This window comes from Psammomys obesus, unplaced genomic scaffold (genome assembly GCF_907164565.1).
Source record: "Psammomys obesus unplaced genomic scaffold, mPsaObe1.curated_primary_1811, whole genome shotgun sequence".
Lineage (NCBI taxonomy): Eukaryota > Metazoa > Chordata > Mammalia > Rodentia > Muridae > Psammomys > Psammomys obesus.
The window spans coordinates 526,639-551,765 of record NW_026586589.1 but is presented as its reverse complement, the minus strand read 5'-3'; the positions used below and the strand labels follow the sequence as shown (position 1 = coordinate 551,765).

Genomic DNA, 25,127 nt, shown 5'->3' with positions numbered 1-25,127 from the left:
CAGTAAGCAGGCTCTCCACCCTTTGACTTCAGGTACATCAACTTGCCTGGGCCTGTTTTTTTTAATGGGTGTCATGACCCTAACCACACCTTCAGGTTGCTATGTGGATTGATTGACAGAGTGCCCGCAGTGGTCAGACCCAGAGCTCCGCATAGGCATAGGTCTAATGGCAGAATGAGGTAGACCTTCAGTGGCATCACAGTGTCATGGGGTTTGAAAGTTCACTATTGAGCTTTGCCCATAGCCAGGCTGTGAGGTGGAGGATGCTGACCCTGGGAGGATGAGGACAGAGTATAAGCCAGGTGCTCTGCTATCAAGTGGGTGAGGCAGACGCTGCTGATTCTACCTTCCAGTGGAGCTTGAGAGAAGCTGGGGGTGAGGAGACCTGGCTTACTCAGGGACTTGTGGGCCAGGTGCTCCTCTCACCCTCCCGCTGTCTGTGCCTTACTCTAGCCAAGGTTTCTGGCTGGCTGGAGTAGATCAGGGATGGATGCTGCCAGTGGTGTGCTGAGTCAGGCACTTTCTACTGTGTGATGTGCAGGCCACAGTGGGCACTCCTGAGCTGGCCTGGTTGAGTCTCCTATACGGTGCTCACGGAAACTCCCATCCTCCTTGCTGGGAACTTGCTTAGCACCTGTCCATAATCCTGGCCTCTGACTTATTGTACTAGCAGACCTGGCAGCCTTTCCATGGTAAAAAGTGAGACATGAGAGAGCAGGCTAATGTCTCTCTGGCCTTGTCACCCCCTCCCCAGTGCACTCTTTTAGCTTGCTCCAAAGGCTGGCCACAATGATCAGTTTGGCTGGTTCTTCCAGACCCCTTGTGCTTCATAGTGTGTAAATGTTCAAGAAAACGTATTCCTCTTCTCCCCTACAGGAGGACAGGCAGAGGGAAGTGCCCCCAGCAAGGAGGCCGGCAGCCAGCCTGAGAGCAGTGCCACTAGCACCTCATCTTGATTCCGGAAGAGAAACCTGCTGTACCCTCCTGGAACTGGAGCCCTGGCCCAGCCCTGCAGCCTCTTCTCTGAGCCCATAGCCCAGGCTCGCCAGGCCGACTGAGAGCCTCATGGGGGCTCTGTGGCCTCTACTCCAGCAAAGTCCTCTGCCCACACCACAGGCTCCACTGTCCCTCACCTCCCCACGGTGCCCAGGTACACTTTGAAGACACCTTCTTCACCATGACATGTTATTTATTCAGCTAGGTGGGGCTTGAGCCAAGCGCTGCCCCCAGGTCAGCAGCCCTGACCTGGACAGGGACTGTCCGGCCACCACTCATCCCTTCCAGCCAGCCGTCTACTTTGGAAAGATCTTCCCTAACCCTTTTTTAAAACCTCTTTTACATTTTTTAAAAACAATCTTTTTTCAGCAGAGAAGGGGAACTAACAATCAATTTTTCTGTTTTGGTTTTGGTTTTTGGTTTGTCTTGAAAGCCTTTTAAAGCTTAGTTGTAATGATCTATGCAGCTCTAAGTTCCCTTGTGGAGCCTCACAGATCCAGCTTGGGGAAAGGATTTGGACTCAAAACTAGCTGACCAATTCTTTGTACCAAGAGCCTGATACATAGGCCCAGGAAATAAATGCTGGTGGTTTGTGTGACTGGCTTAAGATTCTTTCTTTTAACCACCAAGTGCACAGCTGGGCTTTGCATCCCCACATCCTCAGCCAGCAGGGTTCCACTGCTGCCCTCTGTTCGGTGGGGACCAGTACAACTCCTCATGTGGCATCTGATGAACCCTGCCTCACCCCACCCTCACACAGCCCGCAGCTGCAGCAACCTCAAAGGGGCCTGGGAGATGGATCAGTGGGGAAAGGCACTTGCTGCCAAGCCTGACAGCCTGAGTTCAATCCCCGAGACTGACATGGTGGGAAGAGAAAAGCAGCTCTCACATACTGTCCTCACATGTATGTGAGACATGGATGGTAGTTTATAACTAAATCCAGTCCCAGAGGGATCTGGTGACCTCTTCTGACCCCTTTGGCACCAGGCACACCTGATGCATATACATACATGTGGACAAAATACTTATACAAAAAATAAGCAAATCTTTAAAGGGTTCAGGAGCATCTGCTCAAACAGCCCCTCAGGGAAAGTGTCACTTCTGGAGAAAAGAGGTCCTGACCCCTCCCAGCCTGATACCCAGTGTGGGGCCTCAACATCCTTTCATTTTTACTCAACTGCAGCCAGCAGCCCCAAGACCACACTCGCCATGTGCTGCAAGATACCAGTCACCGGCTGCTTTATTGAACACCAGACTTTTTAGCCTTAGAAGGAAGGTTTCCTGTTCATACCCACAATTGGCAGGGCCCCTGGTCCCTAGCCAGACACCTAATCAGAAGACAGACCTGGCCACTCCAACGCCTGAAAGGGATGAAGGTCAGCATGTCACAGCTTTGTGAAGACTACATCCAGAGGATAAGGCTCAAAGAAGTGGCCTTGCCATCTTCAGGGGACCTGCCCTGCTGGTCAAATGAGAGAAGCAGAAAGTTCAGACCACTCATAACATAAGGCACAGAATTCCAGGCCCAGAGAATAACTTCCTCCCATAGACAGCAAGGCAGGGGCTTCAAGAAAAGGAATGTGTGGCTTGCCAAGGCCATGGAGAAAATGAAGACACTTGGAACTAGGACTAGGGCAACTCTTGATCAGATCACACTCCAGGCTGCCCTTATAGTTTGGTGTTGTCTTCAGAAAGCCTGTCCTAACAGTAGCTGCTCAGGAAGTAGCCACCCTGACAGGAGGCTGACCACTGTGCCCAGAAGCCAGGCAGTTCTCTTATTCTCAGGGATGTCCCCACTCCCCAAGGACTTCTGCCACAAGCCACACAGGAGGAGGGACAGGGTGGGGCAGTTGCCATGCTCCTGCAGAAGCATACCATCAGCCTGTGGCAGCTACTGGTAGGCCCTGTGGAGCCATTCCAGAATCTCTTCCTTCTCGTCCTCGGGGAGGAAGCTGGACTTTGCCGCGTTGATGTTCTAGAAGGAAACCATGGCGTCAAAGAGCAAGGAAGGGAGCAGCCTCGGGAGCCAGGACAACACAGGCCATAGCAGAGAACACAGGCCCCCACAGTGTGGAGTGTGCGTCAGAAGCCCTTGCAGGGATTCACTCAGGACTTCAGAACCCAAGACTAAGGGTTCAGCCTAGGAACAGCCCAAATAGTGCAAAAATTCCCACAGCCAGACACTTTTCCAAGGGGTTCAGCCCAAGCTGGGGGTATCAGGGCCAAGGCATCTTTGTGGGAGACTTTGGGTGCTGGGCTCCATTTGGCATGTCAGGCAAACCCACTGTAGGTCTCCAGGAGTTCCAGGCAGCTCTCAGACATGTACCTGGGTGTCAGGGTAACAGCTCACAACTACTCACCACTCGCTTGAACTCCTCCTCAGTAAAGCCCATATCCCGTTTGGTCATCTGGTAGTCTGTCTCCAGGGTGGACTTGAAGATGAGGGGGTCATCTGAGTTCAGTGAGTAGTTGGCCTGATCATCCTTGAAACTGGGGGAGGGGTCAGGTAAGAAGAAAAGAGCCTCTTTACCGCTCCCAAGAACTGTCACTATCCACCCTCCGCCCTCCTCAGTCTTTACACAGCATTGCAACATGAAAGACTGTGTTCTTGTACTAAGAGTGAAATATCTAGAAAACCTTATCTTGCTACTTCCCCCACCCCCCTGGAGACAAGGTTTCTCTGTCTTGGTTGTCCTGGACTTGCTTTGTAGACCAGGCTGGCCTCGAACTCGGAGCAATCCTCCTGCCTCTGCCTCCCTGAGTTTTGGGATAAAAGGCATGTGCCACCACACCTAGCTTTGGGAACTTATTTAAAGCCACCCTGCCAGCCCAGAGGCAAAGGTAGAAGAATGGCCTGAGGTGACAGCCAGGGAGAAGGTCGATTTGGAGAGCTGGGGAAGCAACAGCTCCTGAAGCTCCCATGCTCTTCAGCCTTCCCCTTCTGGAGCATGGCTAACACCCAACCTTCCTCTTCAGTCAGTCCTCAGTCCTTGCTGTATGTAACATACACAGAAACCTCTTGGCACAGCCATGAACCATTGTGTCGAAATTGGTTGGTTTTTGCTAGCACCAACCTTAAATGCTTGGGTAGCAGTATTCAACACTTATTTTAATTTATTTATGGCTCTGGATGTGCATGCTATAGAGCATGTTTGGAGGTCAAAGGACAATTGTGACAGTCAGTGTTCTGCTTCTACCATATAGGTTCCTGGGATTAAACTCAGATCATCATGCTTTGTGAAAAGCACCTGTACGCACAGAGCCATCTTACCAGTCCCAGAATTTGACACTTGACTCTTCTCAAAGCACCATTCCTGGATTTCTCTTGATACCATACTTTTAAGAAAATTATTTTAAGCTTTTGTTTTCTGTTTGTGTATATGCCGTGTTCGGGGTGCCCAGAGCTAGAGAATGGTGTCGGGTGTCTTTATGATTCTCCACCTTATCCCTTTGAGACAGAGTCTCCCACTGAACCAGAAGCTCACTATATTGAGCCAAAAATCCTCCTGTCTCCCTAGTACTAAGGTCACAGGTGTACATTGACCTGGCTTTTTGTGTGGCTGCTAGAAATGTGAGCTCTTGTCTCACGCTTGCACAGCAAGCACTCAGTACTGTGTTGTCTACCAGCCTATGACACCTTGACATGCTTTTGGCTTTCCTTCCATCTGTCTACCTGTCCCTCATGCCACTGTTGTAGGCTCTGACCTTAGTCCTCTTGATCAGCCATCTCCCAGAGAGTCTGCTCTTCAACCTTTGTATCTGCATAGAGGTTTTTAACCTTCCTCCCACCATGCTGTAGACCCATGTGCCTCCGAGGGCTGCCATTTGGCTGTCCCACAGGCATCATGCAGCCGTGTGCTAAGGAAACCCAGGAGACAGTTGTCATCAGAGTACACCACTTCCACCTGTGTAAGCTTAGCTGAGACCAGTGCTGGCCTGTCTGTCCATTGTCAGCCCAAGTTCTTGCCAATTGTACCTGGCCTTGGGAGAAGACAGCTTTGTTCTCATGAGGCCTGATAAGGACCTGGTCACAGGGCAGGAAGGCTTTGTTTTTAGTTGCTGGTGGGAACCAGGGAGTATGGGAGAGACCTCTAGGAAAAGGCTTCAAGCCAGCCTTCAGGGGAGCACCCAGTAACATCAAGAGCAGCGAACACGCAGACAAATGTGGACTCCTCTTCCCACAGCCCAACAGACAGTTGGTTAACAAGAATGCAGAAGCTTATGGCTGATGAACTGCAGGCCCCAGCTCTACTAGTTAGCAGATAGGGAGTCAGGTTGGTTCATCTGAGTGTCACAATCCTCATGTTAGGACAGCAATTCCTACTTCCCAACCAAAGTTGATGTCATTCCTAAGAACCAGGATGGCCACATACCCATTCCTATATTCCCTCTCTCTCCTTTCCAGAACAGAACCAAATGGGTCCCAGGAACCATATCTCACCGAACAACTGCGTGCGTCGTTTTGGGATCCCAGGCGCCTGTGAGGTAGCTGGACCAGGGGCACACCTGCAAGGGGCAGTGTGTGGCTGGCATAGTGGGCCCCAGGCAGGGGCTCAGCCACCTGCTTGTGGCACCATTCTTGCCAGACTTGAGAGTACCTCCTTGCCTCAAAAGCCCCATGAAACATCCACCATGCAGCTGCCCCGCTCAGCTTGCCTGTCCCGCCTCTGTCCAAAAGGCATGGGGTAGCCAGCCAGAGTCAGCACTCAGCCTTGGCACCTCACCTCAAAGTGCATGTTTTCTTTCAGTAGTCTCTTGTAGAGGGCCTCGTCCTCCAGTGTGTGGTAGCCATGGCCCACCCTCTCTGTCTTGAGTATGTCCACAGCCTGTGGAGAAGTAGAGGGGAGCTGAGTCCAGGAGCAGGAACAGAATCAGGAAGAAGAGGCTGAGGGTCACTGGCTCCTTACCTCTCGCACAACCTCAGCAGAGCCCACCTCCCCAGCATGGACCGTTCGGTGAATACCACTCTTCACTGCCCCCTGGAAGGGAAAGAGATAGGTTGGGGGTAGCTCTGAGAGGGTCCTCGAAAGCCCTGTCTTTGCCACACTTGGAGTCTGAGTTTTGGCAGGTGTGACTGTTCCCAGAACCAGACTAGGCTACTTCAATTAGTACATAGGAGGGCGTGGCCTGGCTTCCCAAGTTATGAATAGAGTGGTAAGCACCCTTCTTGCCGCAGCTCCTGGGCACTGATACTGTTTGAAGGGTTTAAACATACTGTCCCGTATTCTATAGCAACTATTACACTATTTTAGGGTGGAGGTCAAGAAAGTCAAGTTAACATGACCAAGGTCTAACAAGTTTAGAATCAAGGAAATGAGACCCAGAGAAGAAGCAATCCTGCCCAGGCTCACACAGCCAAACACAGGCAGATGCAGACTGCAAGGTGGCTCTTCCCACACCTTGGAGGGGCTTTTATTTACACTCTGTTCTGAGTCCCTAGCCCCTATAGAGCCACCCTTGGGGACTCAGGAGACCCCAAGCTCACCAGCCGAGCTCCCCCAGGGCCATCTCTCCCTTTCTCAGGCCCACCTCGTAGGCTTCCACATGGCCTGGGAAGAGGCTGCTTCCTTCGATGGTCTCATCACCAGCCAGGTCTATACCCACCACGGTCTTCTGATGGTACTTCTTACACAGCTCCAACACCTCAAGGGACCAGCCTGGGAGCAAGGTCCAATGTGCTTTATCAAACAGTAATGGAGTAGGGCCTGCCAGCTGGCCCCACTGGCTTGTCCTACTTCCTACTCTGAGGCAAGAGAAGACATAAGATCCAGTATCATGTCTTTAGGTCCTCCCACCCAAGCCCCAGAGTGCCCTTTCCCAGAAGGTCACCACCGCCACACCGCACAGGTCATCCCAAGGGTCTGCTGACACAGGCTGGGCTCAGTAAGTAGTGAGCAGGCTATTCCCTTGGTGCTTACCAACACCCATGACAGGCTTAACTCACTGAGAAGTTGGGAAAATAGAGCCTGACATTTAGCCCAGAATATAACTGACATGAATATTAAAATTTATTGCTAATATTAGTTTATTGCTATAATTAGGTAATTAGTTTGATGCACTTTTATATTAAGAGCCCCATAAAGTTATGATATGGGCCAACAAGATGGCTCAGTGGGTAAAGTCCTAAGCCCAGTGGCTGAGTTCAGTCCCCAGACTGCATCGAGGGTTAGAGAGGAGACATGCAGGCCATGACCCATTGTAGAAGGCCCCGTAAGTAACCTAACATCAGCTCTTGGCTTTGGTTCCCTCTGATCCTTAGGGTAGGGGCATGAAGTAACTGTGACCATCCCCAGACAAGGTATGTAAGACCTCAAGAGGGTGATGGGACTTGCCCAAGGTTACAGGTTGAAACTTGATCCTTTGAGGTTTGACCAGTTTGGTAACACAGAGGACCCCAGATACTTCAGAAATCAGATCTATGCAAGAGTCTGTGGTCCAGATAAGACGGGGTCAGACCACAGAGTTCTGTGGTCTTAGATGTTTCCCTACTGTTTAGGTTTGTGAACTTCCTGTTGGTCATGTGGCTGTCAAGACCCAGATTTCCTGTTAAGGAGACTCACTGGTGTTTTTAGAAAGCTCTAGAATATGAGTGGGGGGGATGCTGGGACAGTAGGCACAGCCCTGTGCCAGGTAGCCGGCAGGGTACAGTGGTACTCACTGGGTTGGTGGCGCATACAGCACAATATGGACCGGACCTTGGTGCCGAACATTTGCTCTCCCTCCTGCAGGCCCTGGTTCACAAGATCCACAACCTCATCAGGGGTGAGGTCCCCTCTGTGTGGGGAGAGGAGGGGGGAGGACTTCAGGCTAAGGGAAGTCCACGGGCAGCCATGGAACTGGAGCAGGGAGGAACAGCCTTGCCCCTGAATTGTGTCTTTCAAGGACATGGACATGATTTCAAGCCCTTATATAGTGGCTCACTTCCTGTCTGGGTATTGCCAAATCCAAGTGTGGGGAAGTCAGATATCCCTCCCTATTTCTAGATCGAGAGGGGGTTAAATTTGGAGCCTGTTGAATTCCTGTTTTCCACATGTATCAGAATCATGGTTCAGAAGGAAGGAATAAGGGGTTCAAGATACTTCAAGATGCAAGAGGTCTAGACCAGAAGAAAGGAATGGGCCAGACTCACTGAAGGAGCAAAGCCTCTAGAAGTCACTGGATAAGCCAGACAGAGTCATGGGCAGTTAGCCAGGAGCTTCATTAAGGGACAGACATAGCCACAAGCAAAGGGATAGGAATCATGCCTCTTATGGCCAAGTTGAGTCCCTCTGAGTCCATGGACCTATCCTCAGCACTCTTGTCTCAGGGCTTGGAATACAGCCTCTCTCTCATCACAGCCCTGTCCAGTGTGGTCACTCACTCAGTCTGGTTCCAGGGGATTGGGTCCACTTTGGAGTTGGCTAGCAGGTGTGGGCTGTAGCGCACTTCCGCATACATCACGCCCTCTTTTATCTTCATCTCCACAAACTCATAGGCAATCCTTTTGATGGCCTCCCTGCAGCCTCTGGGAAGGGAAACACACAGATCAGCAACAACCTTCTTCAGCTCCTTGGGAGCTCCAGTAGCAAACGAGGTACCTGCAACACTGCTCAGATCCAACCTAGTCCCAGCTCACAAGCTCTTACTGCCTGGACACCTGCAGATAGGAGCCAAGTCACCTGGCAGATCCTAGCATCTGTACTTCCCAGCTGCAGACTCATTCTGACCCCTCCCCCGGTGTGGCCACACTGCCCCTAAGTGGCATGTCTTCCTGTTTGCCCTGAACTCCACTCTCCACAAAGCAGTGAGAGGGGGTTAAAAGAAATGAAAACCAGGAGGACCAGTGGGATAGCTCAGCAGGAAAAGGTGCCTGCTACCAAGCCTGAAGACCTGGGCTTGATTACCAAAATCCACAGGATGGAAGGAGAGAACAGACCTCTGCAAGTTGTCCTCTGGTACCGCCCCCACCCTCCCCCCAATCTAAAAAGAAAAGTAAATGAGGATGTGGAGGCATAGCTCCGTGGCAGGGCATGCATCTAGCATCCCTCCCTCCAACCCCTACTGCTGCTTTTTTTTTTTTTTTTTAAACAGAGGAAACCAAGGCCCAACTGTTCCTCTCCTCTGAGCTCCTGCTGCTTCCAGTTGTGTAGAAAGACCTGACTCTATGCCAGCCCAAAAACACACAGTCACCAGCTTCCCTGGCATCTTGTGCTTCACATTCGTCCTCTGACCAAGGACCATCAAGCTTGTCCTCCCACCTCAGGACCTTGGATTATGGACTCCTTGACTGTTCTAACATCCTACACTCTGCCTGCCTCCACCTAAGGCCAGCTTAACGTCCTCTACCCAGGTCTCCTCAGACCATCTTCTCTTGGTATCCTTCCTCCTTGCCCTGATCACCTCTTGACATCAGACATGCTTTTTGAGGGGCTATATCCTATCTCCCTCTGATTCCATCTCCCCCTGACAAGATAGACCTATCTTGTCATTGCTGGGATACTTCAGCCAAGGAAGTACCTAGGACACAGTAGCCAAATATTTGTTGAATAATGGATATAAGGCTGGCAGGGCAGATAAAAGGACACAGATGGGTGAATCCAGAGGGACTCTGGAGTGGGCAAACTTGATCTTCTGTCATGGACTTACAGTCTGTGCGATTCTGGGCTAGTCAGTTAGCCTCTCTGTTACTTAGAACCCTATGTTATTGTGGGTTATTGTGAAAATGTCAGAGTAGGGAGAATGAACAAGGGAAGCCAAGCAAGTGTCCCAACGGCCCTTGGGTAAGAAGACAGGGCCCACCTCTGGGGAAATGGAGACACTCCTAGGAGGAGGGTCAATGAGTAAGGGAGGATCCTGTCTCAGCTCTGCCATAGTGAGGAGCATGCTCACTGCCTTTCTCAGCCCCAGCCCCCCACAGCTCTCAAATGGCTATAGTCTCATTCATTCTCTAAGTGGGTACCGAGTCCCTTAGTACACAGTGAAGAGGAGCTAGGATCCCCACCTTCCTATCACCTTGTGTTAGGGGATCCAGCTTTAAGTACGGGGAAAATGCACAGGAAAACAATGTTCCTATCAGACAAGAACATTGTCAACACAGATAAAGCCAGGAGGCCATGTGGTATGTCACGACACAACACGGTCAGCAAGACCTCGCTGAGGTATGTGCAGAAGGCAAACCATGGACGTTTAGGGAACAGCATTCCAGGTTGAGAGAACAAGGAGAGAGGACCGAAGATGTGGGGAGTGGGGTGCTAGTACTCAAGGACAGGGGAGGAGCCAGCATCCATGAAAGCAAGAGCTCAAAGTTGTAGGACCCATGCACCTGTCATATGGTTTTGGGTGTTTGCTCTGTGGGACATAGAGAGGCGCTGGTAAATTTGGGTCAAGAGGCTGGCTTAGGTTTTCAAAGTCATGAGTCCTTTCTCTGACACTGACTATTCCCTAGGCCTTCTCAGAGACTAGTAATTGTAGTGATATTTTTAAGAATTCTGGGATTTTTGTTTCATTAAAAAAACAGAGAAACATTACAAGAATGTGCTTTCATTTTAATTTTAGGTGTAGGGATTTAGGGCTGCTTTGGACTGTCTACAGCAGCTGACTATGATTTGCCTCGTGCTCTAGCAAAAAGTGGTTTTGCCAGCTGCAGACAATTTCTGTGATTGTGTGATATTTGGAATTCTGGGAACTTTTCAGAGGGCACATAAATTCAAGGGCTCCAACAGGGAGGGTTGGTGCTTATTGGTCATTTAGGGAGGTTGGTTGCAGTTTGCTAGTAGTCATGGTCAAAGGAGAAACAAAAAGAAAGAAATTAAGATTCAGGGATTTTCCTAATTCCTCTCTCCCCTCTCTATCCTTATTTATCTCCCATATAGTGATAGGGGGTGAAACAGGGGGGTGGGATGGATAAAGGGTGGGAGAAATAACCCACAAAGTAGCAAAACTCGGTTACAAGTAATGGCCCTCCTTCATCCAGTAACTCAGGACACATCAAAGAAAGACCCAAATCTGTCTCCATCTCCCACTCCAGTATCTGGACTGGCTCCCCACCAAAGCTCTAGACTGGGGGACTTGGTTCACGCCCTACCCTGCTCTGCACCCATGCTTTTCCTTAGCCTCGGTTTACCTAGGACTAGGGCTCTTTCTGTAAGATCTACAGGTCTGGGGGATCAGGTCTAAAGGTCAGTGAGTTCTGAACAAGACATCCTACAGCCTGGCTGGCACAGGGCTTCAGCCCTGAGATGGGAGCCACCTCTGGGTGGGGTGAACCCAGGAGCCCAAAGGCACAGGAGAGGCCGATTCACATGCACACTGTGGGAAGGAGGTGGGCTGCAGCTGCATGGTGCCTTCTGCAGCAGCTCAGGCCTGGTCCTGGTTACCCAGGGGTTGGGAGCAACTCACGCGATAACAGGCATGTAGTAATCAAACTTGGCCAGGAAGCCCGGGAGCGAGGTGGGCTTGTCCATGCCGATGATGCTGCACAGCCCCTCCACTGTGTCTGCCGGGAGGGGGATGCCTCTCTTCCTAAAAATAGAACTGAGGGTGAGGGGCTGCAGCCAGGGCTCGGTGGGTGAGAGCACTGGCTGCTCTTGCAGAGGACCTCAGTTTTGCTTCCCAACACCCACACAGAGGCTCATGACAATCGGTAACCCCAGTTCCAGGAGACCCCATGCCTTCAGGCCTACTCTGCAGGCATCGGGCGTGCCTGTGTTACACATACTTACTTGTAGACAAAACACCCAGACACATAAAATGATTTTTTTTAAATACATACATATGAAAACAAAACATATAAGCAAATAAAAAAATTGTGAAATGACCAGGGTTGGATCCAGCCAGGTCTCCCAGGGCAGCATGGAATAGACTGGTAGCCCCAGTAAGAAACCAGAGGATCCTTCCATCTAGCTCCTTCCTTGGCACAGATGAGGAAACTGAGCTCCAAAGCCTAGAGAACTGAGTAGAGGCCTCCCGAGACTTCTAGCCAGAAGCCATGACAAATCACACCTCCCATCCAAGGATGTCAGCCTTGCTTGACTTCCAAGATGAAATACATTCAGGGTGGAATGGTCAGAGGCAAGGCAACACATCTCAAGCAGGTAGGCTGATGCCAGGGTGAATACCATGGCAAGCCCATGATGTCATCAGGCCCAGGGGCAGGCAGAGATGGCTGGACATATGGCCATACAGAAGCTATCAGACACAGCAGCTACCGTGCAGTATCATAATTCCCAGGATAGGAGCTGGTAGCAGGACCTTTCCCTTTGCCCTCCTGGCTGGCACGTCACAGCCCCACCCAGCATAGGCCTGTTGTGCTAGCCCCCGAGTTCAGAACCCTGTCTCATCTCCACACCAACACCTTTGCCTTGGAGCCTTCTTCCTGCACCAGGAGCTCTGCCTCCCTATGCACTGCAAGAAGCTGGTGCGAACTTGGGGGAGTTTCTGCCTTCTGCACATGCACTGCTGTCTCCACCCACTGTGACTCAGATCCGGTCCACAGGGTCCCTCTAGGCCTTGGTTTTTCCTATTTTATCATCACTATTATTAGTAGTATTGGTGTGTGTGTGTGTGTTTGTTTGAAGAAATGAAATACCGAGGGGCTCAGACCGCAGCTTCGCAGCATGCAGAAGGCACTGGGTTCCATTCCCAGCACTTCAATAAAATAAAAAAGCCCTCGTCCCTGTGGCTTCCCAGTAGGTAAACCTTTAGACCCTGCTCCAGCCCGTGTGTCATGAGTCCTCACCAGTCCCACGTCCCCACAATGCACAGTGGGGATATAGTGTCTGCCCCTGCTGTGGTCCTGGTACAAAGAGGGAGGTTCTCAATACCCCCTGGTCCTTCCAGGTTAAACTTTTTGCTGCTGGCCAGACTGCCTCCAAGACACCCTCCTAAAGCCACACACAGCCATGGTGATCCTGGAGAGCCTTCAGAGGGACATACTGCTAACTATGTTCGGAGACAAGATCAGACTGCAGCCTGAAAGCCCAGAGGAAGGCGAGGCTGTGGTTTGCATCTGAGACAGTCTGCGGGTAGAGAAGGGAAGGGACAATGGTGGCTCAGAATAGTACAATGACGGCAACAGAGGGTGGCTAGATCCTCAGTATGCTCTGTAGAGAGGCTGCAGAGTGATGAAGGGGCCCGGGAAGGAGGCACTACAGAGGGCAGGAACCCAGGGGCTGGAGGAAGAAGCGATGGTTGCCAACACAGTCACCAAAACACAGAAGGTGTCACTGCCTTATACACCACAAGCCAGAGCCTCTTCTCTGCTGCTACAATAATCCGGGGCAACCCCTTGGGGGCAGGCGCTGAGGCTGGAAAAAATCACACCAGCCTCCCATTATTCACTTCTTGCTCTTTCACTCCACCCCACCCTGAATAACTCATGCCTTTTTGACCTGGATAATGAGCCTTCTTTGACCTTTAATAATGCCTGATTAGAACCAATCTCAGTATCCCCACCCAAATGTCCTCAGCAAGGCCCTGTGGCAATAGCTACCAGCTCCAAAAGACCAAAGGCCACACAGAGATAAGACAAGAGGCATCCATTCCCCCTGACACTAAAGCCATATAGGTACTGATAATAACATCTGGAGTGATCCAATATGCCCTGAGCTACTCCTTTTTCATGGCTTACTTCACAGAAATCTCTGCTTGCATTGGTGACAGTAGCGCAGACTCTGTTGGACCCCTGAACTAAAACCCTGCCCTGTGCTCACAAGGACGCCTCTGGCTGCCATGGCTCCCATTTTCCCACCTGTAAAGGGGAGTGGGCAAGAGAATGCCCCCCAAGCCATGGAGACATTCCACAGCTTGGGAGTTTGTGTCACTAAGCTAACTCAGTGTAGCACAGCCAAGGTGGTGTGCTTATGTCACATAGTTGAAGAACCACATACCAGGGCAGGAAAAGGCTGCCAGAAGGACAACATGGAGGAAAGAATGCCAAACAGATCCCTCCCAAGGAATTGGGAGCACACTTGGACTGTCACATGGGACAGAGGTAGAGCTAAGGCTAAACACTGGGCACAGTGAGAGAAAGCTCCGTCCTTCCAGCATACATGGAATGCTTAACAATAAAGGAGTGAAGGATGCTGAGGGAGGGGCTCACTTTTTCCTGACAGCTCAGGAGGAAGGATGCTTGTCTTCCACCTCAACCTATGGGAGTGCAGGGAGTGGAAAGATGGCAGAACATCGTCATCTTCCATCAAGGGCTGGCTGGCTTGACTCCCACAACGAATGAGCTGAGCCCTGGGATCTCCAGGGCCCCTGATAGGAGTTGAATACTTTTTTGGATCTTGGAGAGGAATGTGGTTGTCCCTGGACTTACTTGCTAAAGTATAAGATGGTTTCCGGCCTGATGGCTCCATCGAGGTGGACGTGCAGCTCTACCTGCAAGGGGCAGAGAAAGAGCATGAGGCACCACAGAGCATGAGGACCCTTCCAAAGCCACCTTTTCCTGGATAGTTAATCAATAGACTTCAACTTTACAAGGACGCTGCCGCCTAAGCTCACCTGTTTGTGTATGGGGGATGGTCAAGTGTTTGTGTTATGTAGTTACCGGCATTCAGAGAGGCTAAATGCCTTGTCCAGAGTCACACAGCAAGCAAGTAATGGAAGCAGGGACCCAACCTTTGCCTTAGCCACAGCCGGGGAGTAGCAGAGTCAACATTCTAACCCCAACCCAACCCCAAAGCTTGTGATCGGAACCCTGAGGCCAGCCACAGTCCCAGTGGGAGCCAGCCGCCACTGCGTCAGAGCTGCCGCTCTCTGCCACCTCACTCAGACAACACTTGGGTGTCACAGAAAGAGCCGACTGCAGCCTCAAACTCAGGCTCTGGGGCCTGAGGACACAAGCTTGGTTGGTTGGTTGAAGCATTTGCTGCACAAGTGCAAGGGCCTGAGTTTGGTCAGCACTCACCTAAAGTGCGGTGGTGCACGTCTGTGGCTCCAGAGCAGGGACATGGAGAGGGGAGGGTCCCTGGGGTTCACTAGCCAGATGGTTCAGCCTAATCGGCAAGCACCCTGGCCCCCGCGCAAGAACCTGTCTCAAAATATAAGGTGGATGGCTCTTGAGGCATGACACCTGATGCTGACCTCTGGCCTCCACATGCAAGCACATAGGCATACACTCACTCACATACACACTCAAATAGAAGACCCTCGGGGGGGGGGGGCATGTTATAGCCCTGTGGTAGAGTCCACACTTGGCGTGTGGAAGGCCCTGTGCTTTAACCCTAGCACTGCAAAGTAAGTGCAAACGTATAAATGCCAGGCTGTTTCCCAAACAGATGCCAGTCAGGCCTACCTTCCCAGGAACACATTTGACAGCTAAGTCCTCTAGAAAGGTCTTGGTGATCATTTCTTATTTGTCCAGCCCCATGTATGACACCTTGTGCACAAAGCCAAGGCTACAAGCAGAGACTCTGGACAGAGTCCATCTGTCTAAACTCCCAGCTCTACTTTTGTATGCCTGAGCTCAGATGTTTGGCCTAAGCGTCAACTGAACGGTGTGGGATAGTACACTCTTGTACAATAACTATGACAAAGATTCTAGACAGAGGATGTGGAGAGGTGTGGCCCAATGGAAGCGGTCAGCGTCTCTGGGAAGCAGTCTTTCCCCCAAGCTGTTAAGTAGTACAACAGGTGCCAGAGCCAGTGACCCAAGGGACTTTGTCATCTGCCAGATTCGGGAAACTTCCTGGACCAAGGCAGAACCAGAAGTAGCAGTTGCAAGGATAGGACCATTTCTGGAAATTGGTGACTGAATTTAAGTTGGCAGGCCTGGCTGAGAGGAAGAACATTTGGGCGTTGCTGGCCTAAGGGACAGCTCTCAGGAACTCTCACAGAACCTGCTTTTCTAGCAGAAGAAACCAGGCCCAGCAGTGCCAGGTCCTCCAGCTGGCAAGACCTTAGAGCAATCAGATCACTCGTAAGGCCATCCAGTTGGGAAGAGACAGAGTGGTTCTCACCCCCCCACACACACACACAGCTAGGATCACACTAGCTGTTGGCTTCCCCACTTGGCCAAGAGTTTCTTTGAGACCTGAACCCTAGCTCACAGGCCCGTGGAGCCGAGTTCCTTAAAGCAAGTGAGCTCACCTCTCTCCTCTCTCTGAGCCTCTGCTTTCTAACCTAGGCAGGAGGGGGCAGTATCCACCCAGAAGCCAGGGCCAAGTGCTTGGGGAGGGCATGACACACAGTGGCCTCTGTTTGTTCCTTTGTAACCCGAGAAAGATACTTCACTCTGTGCTTCTAGCTTCTCATGTCACATGAGGAGAACAGTACACCTTTCTTCTAGGTCTTCATGAACAGGGCCAGGTGGACAGTCAGTCACGAAGCTCCAGACATATAGCAATTGCCTAATTCATGCCATTTATTTCTTTTTATGTACATGTAGTCTCATGAAGTCCAAAATAGCCTTAAATTCACTATTTAGCCAAGGATTACCTGGAACTCTTGGCCTTCCTGATTCTTTCTCTCTCTCAAAAAAACTGTTATCTGAGACAGGATCTCACTATGTAGCCCAAGCTAGCCTGAGATTCACTATTAGCTCCGGCTGGCCTCAAACTTGCAATTCCCCTGCATTAGCCTGCCAAGTGTTAGGACTATGGGCATGAGTGGCCTTACCTAGCAGTCAGGAGTTTTTGATTTGAGTAAATAAAAATAGTGAAGCTGGGAGCTTCACATGTTGCTGGGAGCAAACAAGAGGGACAAAGTTTTGCTCCTTCAGCATGCACGGTCCAGCAAAGGACAAACCAGACACATGAATCAATGTATAGTTACAAACCAAGATGCTCCCACAGGACACACGGTGCTGTGAAAGACAGCAACAAACTCAGGCCAGCTAGGCAGTAAGCAGCCTCCCAGAAAGCCTGAGCCAAGCACAAGAGACGAAAAGGAACTGACTGGGCAAGTGAAGGTGAGGAGGAGGGCAGAACATTCCAGGTGGAGAGAAGGAAAATGTAAAGATTAGGAACAGTAGGGCAGTAACCACAAAAAAGATGGCTGAGAGCAGAGAGAGGCCAGTATAATGTGTAAAGGTGGAGAGAGGCTACCAAAGACAAGAGTTTGAGGCTGGGGTCTAGGACCAGGCCCTGGTTTAAGCTAGCATTTAGTACGGGCAAGGCAGAACCCGGAGAATAGAGGCCAGAGATAGTAGACTGGAGGAGATGGCATATAGTCCACCAGGCTTATCGAGGAGGAGCAGTGATCTCCCTGGGTCAGAACACTTGGCCAGGCATGGGCCCCAGGAGTTGCAGCTCAAGCCCTAGAACCAGTAACGAGGACCTTAGACAGTAACACATGGAATCAGCCACAAACCTATATGTTAGCACGTGAAATCATCCACGCTCTTAGATGGTAGCACCTGGAATGAGCCACAATCTTAGGTGGTATCCTGATTCTCTGGGCAGGCCCTGGATAGACGCTCCTGTCTTCATCGCAGAAGTTGAGGATTTTGATGCTCAGGACAAGAAGCAGCAATGTGACCACAGTGGCAGGGATTGGAGCCAGGAAGGCATAAGCTTGGTATGCCTGACACTATGAGAGGCTAAAGAAGCAAAAGGCTGGTTCAATGAGCTTGTAGGTTGAGTGAGGCCATGCTGGCACTTTGATTTTAGACACCTGGCCTCCAGAACTGCAGTGTGTGGGGGCTGGGAGCAAGGGGTGTAACTGCCTTTATTTTGTCCTTTCAGTGCTGGGGATGGAGCCTGGGGTGTTTTGTGGCTTTGAAGCCACTTAGCATGTGGTCACCTGTTACAGGTACCACAGAAATCTCATACAGCCAGGCTCTGCTAGAGGCCACGGCTAGGAGGACAAATGGATGCCCTTTAGTCTCAGAACTCAGGCTGTGGAACCCTTCAGGACACCACATAACACTGGAAAGTCGTTGATGTCTGGATCAGTTCTGCCTCAGTCCTCTGGGTATGTTCAGGCACAATTGTGTGATTCTGTGTGCTTCTGTATTTTGGGGCCGCTGAGGATGGAAGCCAGGGCCTTGAGCAGGCCTGGTACACTACTGCTAAGTCACACCCTCAGCTCTGTTTTGTTCTTAAGATCTTTTTTGTTTGCTTTTCCTCCCAAGGTTGAGAAGAGTGGCCTGGAGCCCTGTGCCAGAGTCCCAAGCAAGGGCAGAATCCAGATTAGGGAAAGGCATGAACGTGTGGATAGAAGGAAGTGGAGAAGGTCTAGATGGCTCTCCTATGAACCTTACTTCTGCATGGCTGGCATGTAGCTCAGAAGGGGCCAGGGGAGAGTGAGTCACAGCAGCTCATTTCTTTTAAAGTGAAAGTGAGTTGGCCACAAATAGACACTGATGGATGATGGGGGTAAAGGAGGTCACTAGAAAACGGGAGGAGGGTTAGGAGGCAAAATGAGGCCTGGCCTATGAGCAGGGGGCTCAGACAGTGGGTCAGGGCAGGATCTCTCGACTTTGTGACTCCATCAGTGGGTGCCAGGAATCTGCAAGGCCACTCTGGGGAAAGCACTTACGTGTCAAGACAAGATGCCTCCACGGTGCTCTCTACTGTAATAGCAACAACGATCAGGATGTGACTGCCACACCTGCCAGGCCCCAGGAGACCATTGTGAGCAGAAAGGCTCCGAAAAGCTCCAGGCAGATATCCAATGAGCCAGGTCTAGAAACATCCACGCTGTCTTGGACTGCTCTGTCCTGTCCCACTTACCAGAACAAAAGCCCATAGAGGCTAGAGTCTCCCAGGCTACAATGATACCCACAACCCAGAGCCACGAGGTAAAGAACATCAGACATCAAGGGGCACAGCATAGAGAGCATGTCCAGGAGGCCCGTGTGAAGGAGACCCAGAGCGCAGAGTAGGCCAGAGAGAAGCAAGCACCAAGGAGTTACTGGCTGTTGGAATGGGGAAGCCTGCTGGGAATTGCTCACAGACGTGGTTTTCAACAGAAAGAGTTCCAACAGGAGAGTCATCCTTTAAAAGCTTCCTCTGGCTTCCAGGGTGGAGAGCAGGCTGGGAGTACATCTCGACAGAGGACTGCTAATGCTTAGATGGGGGCCAGCTACCACACAGGGTGTGCTGCACGGTACACACGGTAGGTGCTCAGTGGGCTGGAGTCCAACACGCAGCAGCTCCCAAAGGAGGGTCTCAGAGAACCAGCCTCGGGTAATGGTACCTCCGGGGCCAGCTGCCCACCATGCTTCATGGAAGCTGCCGTCTGGAGCAGGTTGGAGGCAGGGGGAGCAGAAGCATGGAGTCTCTCCACAGACAGCCTGAAATCTAGATGGGTATCCCAGTGGACATTCCAGAAAGCCGCCATAGAGAAGGCAATCTACCACCACAGGTGAGCATGGGGCACAAGCCTGTCCTCCCGGCCATATTCTGGAAAAAGCAGGTAGGAAGAATAACATTCGAGTGCATATTGTGTGAGTATCTACTGTGTCCTTGAAGGCAAGGACTCCACATCTCGTTCATACAAGAGAAAACTAAGGCTCAAAGGAATATCTAAAGATTCAGAGTCATGAACCCAAGTCTGCCCTTGAGCTCTTAACTACTTGCCTGCCACCTCAGGCAGACAGGACGAACCATGGCGATAGTGTTGAGGCTCCTGGAGCTCCTGCTGTCATCAGACCCTTCATCGCATTCTCTCTTGAGCACTAGGCAAGGTTCCCATTAGACCTGGTTGCTGTTGTAACTGGATTTGGGAAGGGAAGCTTACAGGGGTTTTAGGACCTTCCCAGGGCTGCACAGACTCAGTAGAGCAGTGGTTCTCGGCTGGGTGGGTCCTGACCCCCACAGGCGTGGCATATGGCATATCAGATATCCTGCATATCAGAGATCTACATTCGTTAACAGTAGCAAAATGTCAGCTATGAAGTAACAGTGAAATAATGTTAGGCCTGGGGGTTGCTGCAACAAGAGGAGCTGTATTAAACGGGCTCAGAAAAGCCTCCCACGTACTCTGCCTCAAAGTCCAGGTCTTGTTCACCACCACAGTAACACCCTGATCCTGGCGCCGAGCCTCTGTCCAACCTTCCGGCCTCTCTGGAGAGGAGTTTCCATGCATCTCTGGGTAGTCACTCTGCAAGACTGGCTCATAGTTGGCCATTATCTGTCAGGGCGGCAGGAAGCCCTTGCTGCTGGGGACAGGAAGCAGCTCAGCAACTAACAGATAATTACTGTGTCCAGGAACTAAGGAAGCACTAAGCGATGTCAGCCACACAGGTGATGTCCAGAGAGGCTCATTCACAACCCCTGCCCCCAGCATTCTAGGTCACAAGGCATGTTAGGACAGAGGACAGAACCAAGACAAGGATCTAAATTTTGGACTCCTTGGCTGCATATTTCCATTCCTGGGTCTGTTGAGTGTCCCCTTTCCCCCGAAGCTTAATGTCAGCCATAGCAGATCTGGTAGGGAATCCAGGTGGCCAGAACAGCCAGACCCTGAGTACCATGGCCAGAACCCAGAGGAACCACAGGTGCCCACTACCAGCCCCAGTCTCTCCTTCCTAGCAATGGCCTGAATGGAGCAGCGGTCAGCGCCTCATGCCCCATGGCCTCTTGGCTGACTTTTAGGATGAAACCAACAAACAAGGCAGCATTGGGCAAATTAACTGTCTTGGCCCTACCTCCTTCAGGAAGCCCTCCAAGCTCTGCCATTTCTGGGCTCCTATAGCTCCAAGGTACAGACAGGAAGGAGCTAAGCAGCCCCTCGGTGTTCCCTGCAGCCTTAGAGCCTGGTAGAGCTCTCCACTGCTATTCATGAGCCATCCTAGAAGTTCTCAGCCAGCAAGAAGTATCTCTGCCTGAGGGAAATCTTATGACTCAACAGTCTAGGAATGCAGTTTGATTACCCCCACTTTATAGGTAGTAAGACTGAGGCTCAAAGGCGAACATGACAGAGTATTACAAACTAACGAATAACCCTAAAGCTGGGAGGGTTTTTTTTTTGGGGGGGGGGAGTTGTTTGTTTGGCAATATGTTCCCTGCATCCTGCAAAGCAAGGTGCTAGGCAGATGATGGGAAAGTGGAGCTGGTCCCTATAGACAGCAGCCATCAGTGGCATGTCTGTTCTAAGCAGGCCCACGTGTGGTGTCTGTGACATGGGTATACTTCCCATTTAATGAGACAAATAAAGCACAGTGAGGTACTTAACTCCAGTAATTATGTGGGAGAGCAGAAAGCAGACAGCTCAGGCCTAGCCCTGGCCACCGGAACATAGATGCTGACCCAACTCTGGGGCATGGCTCACCCGTACCCTAGCCCCATGGTAAATACAGCATTCAACCTCATGTTGAGGACCCCTTGTCCAAGGATATCCCACAGTGCTGCCTTCCCCAACCCTGGATCGGGGGAGAACACCACAGGAAACTCAGGACTGGGCAGCCTCCCGGGATTGGAATCAGGAGTGTGGCTGGCCTCCCTGTGTGACCACAGACCCCCTCCCCATTCTGGCCCTTTGTCATGCTTCTGTCAAACAAAGCCTTCCATGAAACCAAATCTCCTTTTGTCCCCTCCCCAACAACTGCCACTATGCGTCAAACCGGATGAGACACTCTCCTCCCCGGCAGATGGGAGGTAGGACGCAGGTGGCTTTGGCAACCGAAAGACACCATGAACCCAAAGAAGTGCACCTGGGACTTCGTTTCTGCAAGACAAGAAGCGAGGGTGACCCAGAGTCCAGGAAGCACCCGCTGCAGCCTCCGGAAGGAAGCGCATACTTGGGGACCCGTGCCACCCACCAGGCAGTGTAGCAGAAGCCATGGGGGTGTAGGTTTTCCCCAAGGCCCCGAACACCGGTTTCTCTGTCCCAGCTTATTAAAGGAAGCTGAAGTTCGGGGCGTGATGCTAAGCTGAGAGGCAGAGGCTCTGCCCTGGTCCACCTGAAGGCCAAGGCGCTGTTTCTGACTCCTTGCTCTGTAACATCCCTCACTCTGCCCCGCCCCCCTTTTTTCCACAAAAGGAAAATGACAAATTGATTGGCAAAGCAGTTAATTAGCACTCCATTCAGTTGCAGGTCAACTCAGCTGCTTTCTGGTTGTGCTGCTTTGGCAAGTTCCTTTGCCTCTCTGTATCGGTCTCCTCCTATGTAAATGAAGATAACATGACCTATCCTGGAGGGCAGTTGCGAAGGAAACGTGACTTCCATCATACAAAGCAATTAGAACCACTCTTGGTCCAGAACCAACAATCCAAGGGTGGGAGAGCAGAGGCTCACTGAACTCAAGCTATATATGAACCTATACAGGAGGAAAGACCCACTAGAAACAGCCTTCCCAACCTGGGCCAGTTCCCTCAAGTCTCAGATGTGAGGTGTACAGACAGCTTGGAGCAAGCCCTTCTCCTCGCCAGGCCTTGGAAAACTCTACTTGTAAATAGGGGGCAGACAGCTGCCTGTTTAGCCAGGATTCTGTGAATGAGGCTGCTGGTCCCCACAACCGCTCGGAAGAGCCTCAGCTCATCCCAGCCAGAGGCATGAAGTCAGAATGTGCACGCACGCACATGCACGCCCCCCCACCTTCTTTAGTGCCCAGCAAGTACTCAGGAAGCAAGCATTTAGCAGGCACTCAATCAGAGCAGGCAGCAGGTGCCTTGGGTCTTGCTTAGCAGGCTGATGGACCAGCTGTTTTACATTGCTTGGGGCCTGACAAGAGAATCTCAACCCCACCCAAACCTCCTCCGTGACAGCCTGCACAGTTAAAGCCAGGTGCCGTGAATCACTGTGCATCTAAACCTGAAAGGCAGGGCTGGGGAGATGGCTCAGCGAGTAAAGAGCTTGCAACGCAAGCGTGTGGATCTGAGTTCAAATCCACAAAGCCCACATAAAAGCCAGGCTGTGGCAACTCAGTGGCACAACCCAGCACTCCTGCCGTGAGATGTGAGGGAGACACAGGAGAATCCCTGGGCAGATAGTTTGGTGTTCCAGTGTTGAGCAACAGAGAACTCTATCTCAAACATTCTGGGAGGTGAAAATGGACACCCCGATCTGTCCTCTGACCTCCACACGCATCCTGCACGCACATACACGTATAAGAAACAAAGCAAACTTGGAACGTATCATTTGCTCATCTTGAAGTTGTCTAAGCCCCAAGTTCTAACCAGTGGTAGGCATGAGAAACCAAAGAACCCAGCAAAGGCCCCTGGCTCAGGTGCAGTGTTATCTCACCTAACACTTTTGCAGAGACCACCCACAAAAGACAGAGATGTAGGATTTCTGGCTTTTATGTGTTTTTTTTTTTTTTTTTCATCCAAAAACAAGATCTTGCAATATAGTTCAGGCCTAGGACTCAAAAATCCTCCTATCTCAGCCGTCCAACTGATAGGAGTTACAGGCGTGCACCATGGCGCCTGACTTAGGGAATGGGATTCTGAAGGCAGCCCTCAGTGTGGGCTCATCTCCCAGCTTGGCTAGATCCTAGCTAAGCTCTCTGCACCTGTTTCCTCACCTGTACATGGGGATGGATGGAAAGTCATTGTCAGGACGGACTGGCTGTGGGCAGTTACGGGGTATAGGCTGGGCCTTTGGTAAGCTTCAGCTGGTGAAACACAGCCACACAGGCTGGCCAGACTCTGATCAGCCCTGGCTCCATCCCACTTCTGTCAGCTCCAGCAGCACTCCTTCCTCATCACAACAGGAGACCTGTCTGTCACACCGCAGACAGAGCAGCCAGCACGCTACCTTTTCTGCTCACGCGGTCACCTTCTAACACCCAGATAGCAGTCAGTGCCAGCAGACCCAGCAATGAAGTTCTCTTCCCCAGGTGTGGAGTCTAAGACCCCGAGGGAGGAAATGACATTGCCACCATGGACCAAATGACAGTACCAGGGATCACAATACAGTGGCTCTCCTCAAAGAGCCGTTACAAAACTGTAGGTGCTACAGAAGTGTGGCCTGCCGCGCATCTCTAGTCACACCCCATCAGGAAGTTGCATCTACCACCTCGGGCTCCCATCAGGAGAAGTGGTTCCCCACCAAGGGTGGAGAGAATTCAGATCATCAAAAGAAGAAAAGGCGGGGTGGGAGAGCCTTCAATGGCAAGGAACACTAACTGACTAACAGTGGTCGGGAGCCTCAGACAAGATGCGCAGGAGGAATGGGCTGGGCCGGAAGCTAGAAGGGCAGAATGAGTTCTCCATGTTAAGAGCACGGGTGGCAGGATACAGGCACACCTGCCCTCCCTCCAGGCCCCTCCACCTATAAATACATTGTACAAGTTATGCACTGGATTCTTACCCAACGCCTTTGCCGTGTCTGGCACCCCCACTCTTGGAGGGGTAAATCTGAGGCAGATTGATTCCTCCCCCTGAGTCCTCAGTCCCACACACTGTTGACTAATTCAATTTGCCTGGCTGACGTCTGGGTCTAGTCCCTTGCCGGGCAGAATCTGTAAGGGCTGCAATTCTGGCCTTGGGAACCTGGACCCTCCCTGACTCTCTGACTCTCCCAAGAAGCCACAGTTTGTGGGCAGACAGACAAGGGGTTCTCCACTGGGGCCATGGCTTGACCTCAAATGAACTCATTGTGGCCAAAGGCCCAGGATGCACTGGGTTCCTCCCAGGTGAGCTTTCCTGGCTTGGATAGCAGATTTCCCCGCGGAAGCAACCACAAACCCATGTTACCTGGTGCCCACAAAACAATCATAACAATGAAGGATAAAGCCACTCACAGAACACTTAACAGCTAGAGACCCTGGGCCCCATTCTACTGAGGTTCAAACATCAGGTCCCCACCCACTCTCACACAGTAGCGCAACCCCACCTCACTGGATGCCCATTTGACAGACCAGGCTGAGTCCCAGAGGGGATTGGGAACAGGCAGCAGTAGAACCCCAAGGCCGGCAAGAAGCACCTCCAGGTTCTGACTCTCCCAGCCACATTGTCTGTTGCTCGACATCCCGGAAGCGAGCCAAGGCCTGGACCCAGGGGGAGACGCTTGCGGGAGTCCCCCCAATCCTTCCAGGGTGAAGACGCCCAGGGCTGGGCCTCGCTAAGCCCCGGGGCAGTCTGGGGCTAGAAGCCGGGCGACCGAGCCCCTCAGTGCTCACTTTGGGCAGGTTGAAAAGAGGCGTCTGGGCCATGGTGCCGAGAGTGCGCCTTCGGCTGGGCTCCCTCCGCCGAAGCTCTCCGGGTCCGCGCTGGCTCGGCGTCGGGGTCGCTTCCCGAGGGCTCTCAGAGACAGCGGCCCGC

The 25,127-nt window shown here is 51.6% G+C and overlaps 2 protein-coding genes across 5 annotated transcripts in view; one reads left to right on the top strand and one right to left on the bottom strand.

The window, feature by feature from the left end:
- Pkig (cAMP-dependent protein kinase inhibitor gamma) overlaps positions 1–1,591 on the top strand; it is a 67,185-nt gene extending 65,594 nt beyond the window's left edge. For all 3 annotated transcript variants that reach the window (XM_055602220.1, XM_055602218.1, XM_055602219.1), the window contains one exon: positions 877–1,591. In XM_055602220.1, coding sequence (XP_055458195.1) covers positions 877–956 — 80 coding nt within the window. In that variant the 3' untranslated portion in view covers positions 957–1,591. The remainder of the gene's footprint in view (positions 1–876) is intronic.
- Positions 1,592–2,218: 627 nt separating this feature from the next.
- Positions 2,219–25,127, bottom strand: Ada (adenosine deaminase). 2 transcript variants are annotated; one of them, XM_055602216.1, is made up of 12 exons: positions 24,986–25,127; positions 14,294–14,355; positions 11,374–11,496; positions 8,357–8,500; positions 7,655–7,770; positions 6,526–6,653; positions 5,904–5,975; positions 5,721–5,822; positions 5,438–5,502; positions 3,357–3,486; positions 2,872–2,971; positions 2,219–2,458 (listed from the first exon to the last, which is right to left on the bottom strand). In XM_055602216.1, the coding sequence occupies exons 1-11, from the start codon at positions 25,016–25,018 to the stop codon at positions 2,888–2,890; spliced, it is 1,059 nt and encodes a 352-aa protein (XP_055458191.1). In that variant the 5' UTR covers positions 25,019–25,127; the 3' UTR covers positions 2,219–2,458; positions 2,872–2,887. The 2 variants fall into 2 exon arrangements, with proteins under 2 accessions (XP_055458191.1, XP_055458192.1); XM_055602217.1 differs by having other exon boundaries at positions 2,219–2,455.

What these genes read in the sequence shown, in the direction of transcription:
- Ada (XM_055602216.1), bottom strand. Translation starts at nt 25,018, where the DNA reads ATGGCCCAGACGCCTCTTTTCAACCTGCCCAAA. An exon ending in TACTACATGCCTGTTATCGC is followed by an intron (nt 8,501 to 11,373) that starts GTGAGTTGCTCC and finishes TTCCCTTCCCAG; the next exon opens with AGGCTGCAGGGAGGCCATCA. An exon ending in AGGAGGAGTTCAAGCGAGTG is followed by an intron (nt 2,972 to 3,356) that starts GTGAGTAGTTGT and finishes GTTTCCTTCTAG; the next exon opens with AACATCAACGCGGCAAAGTC.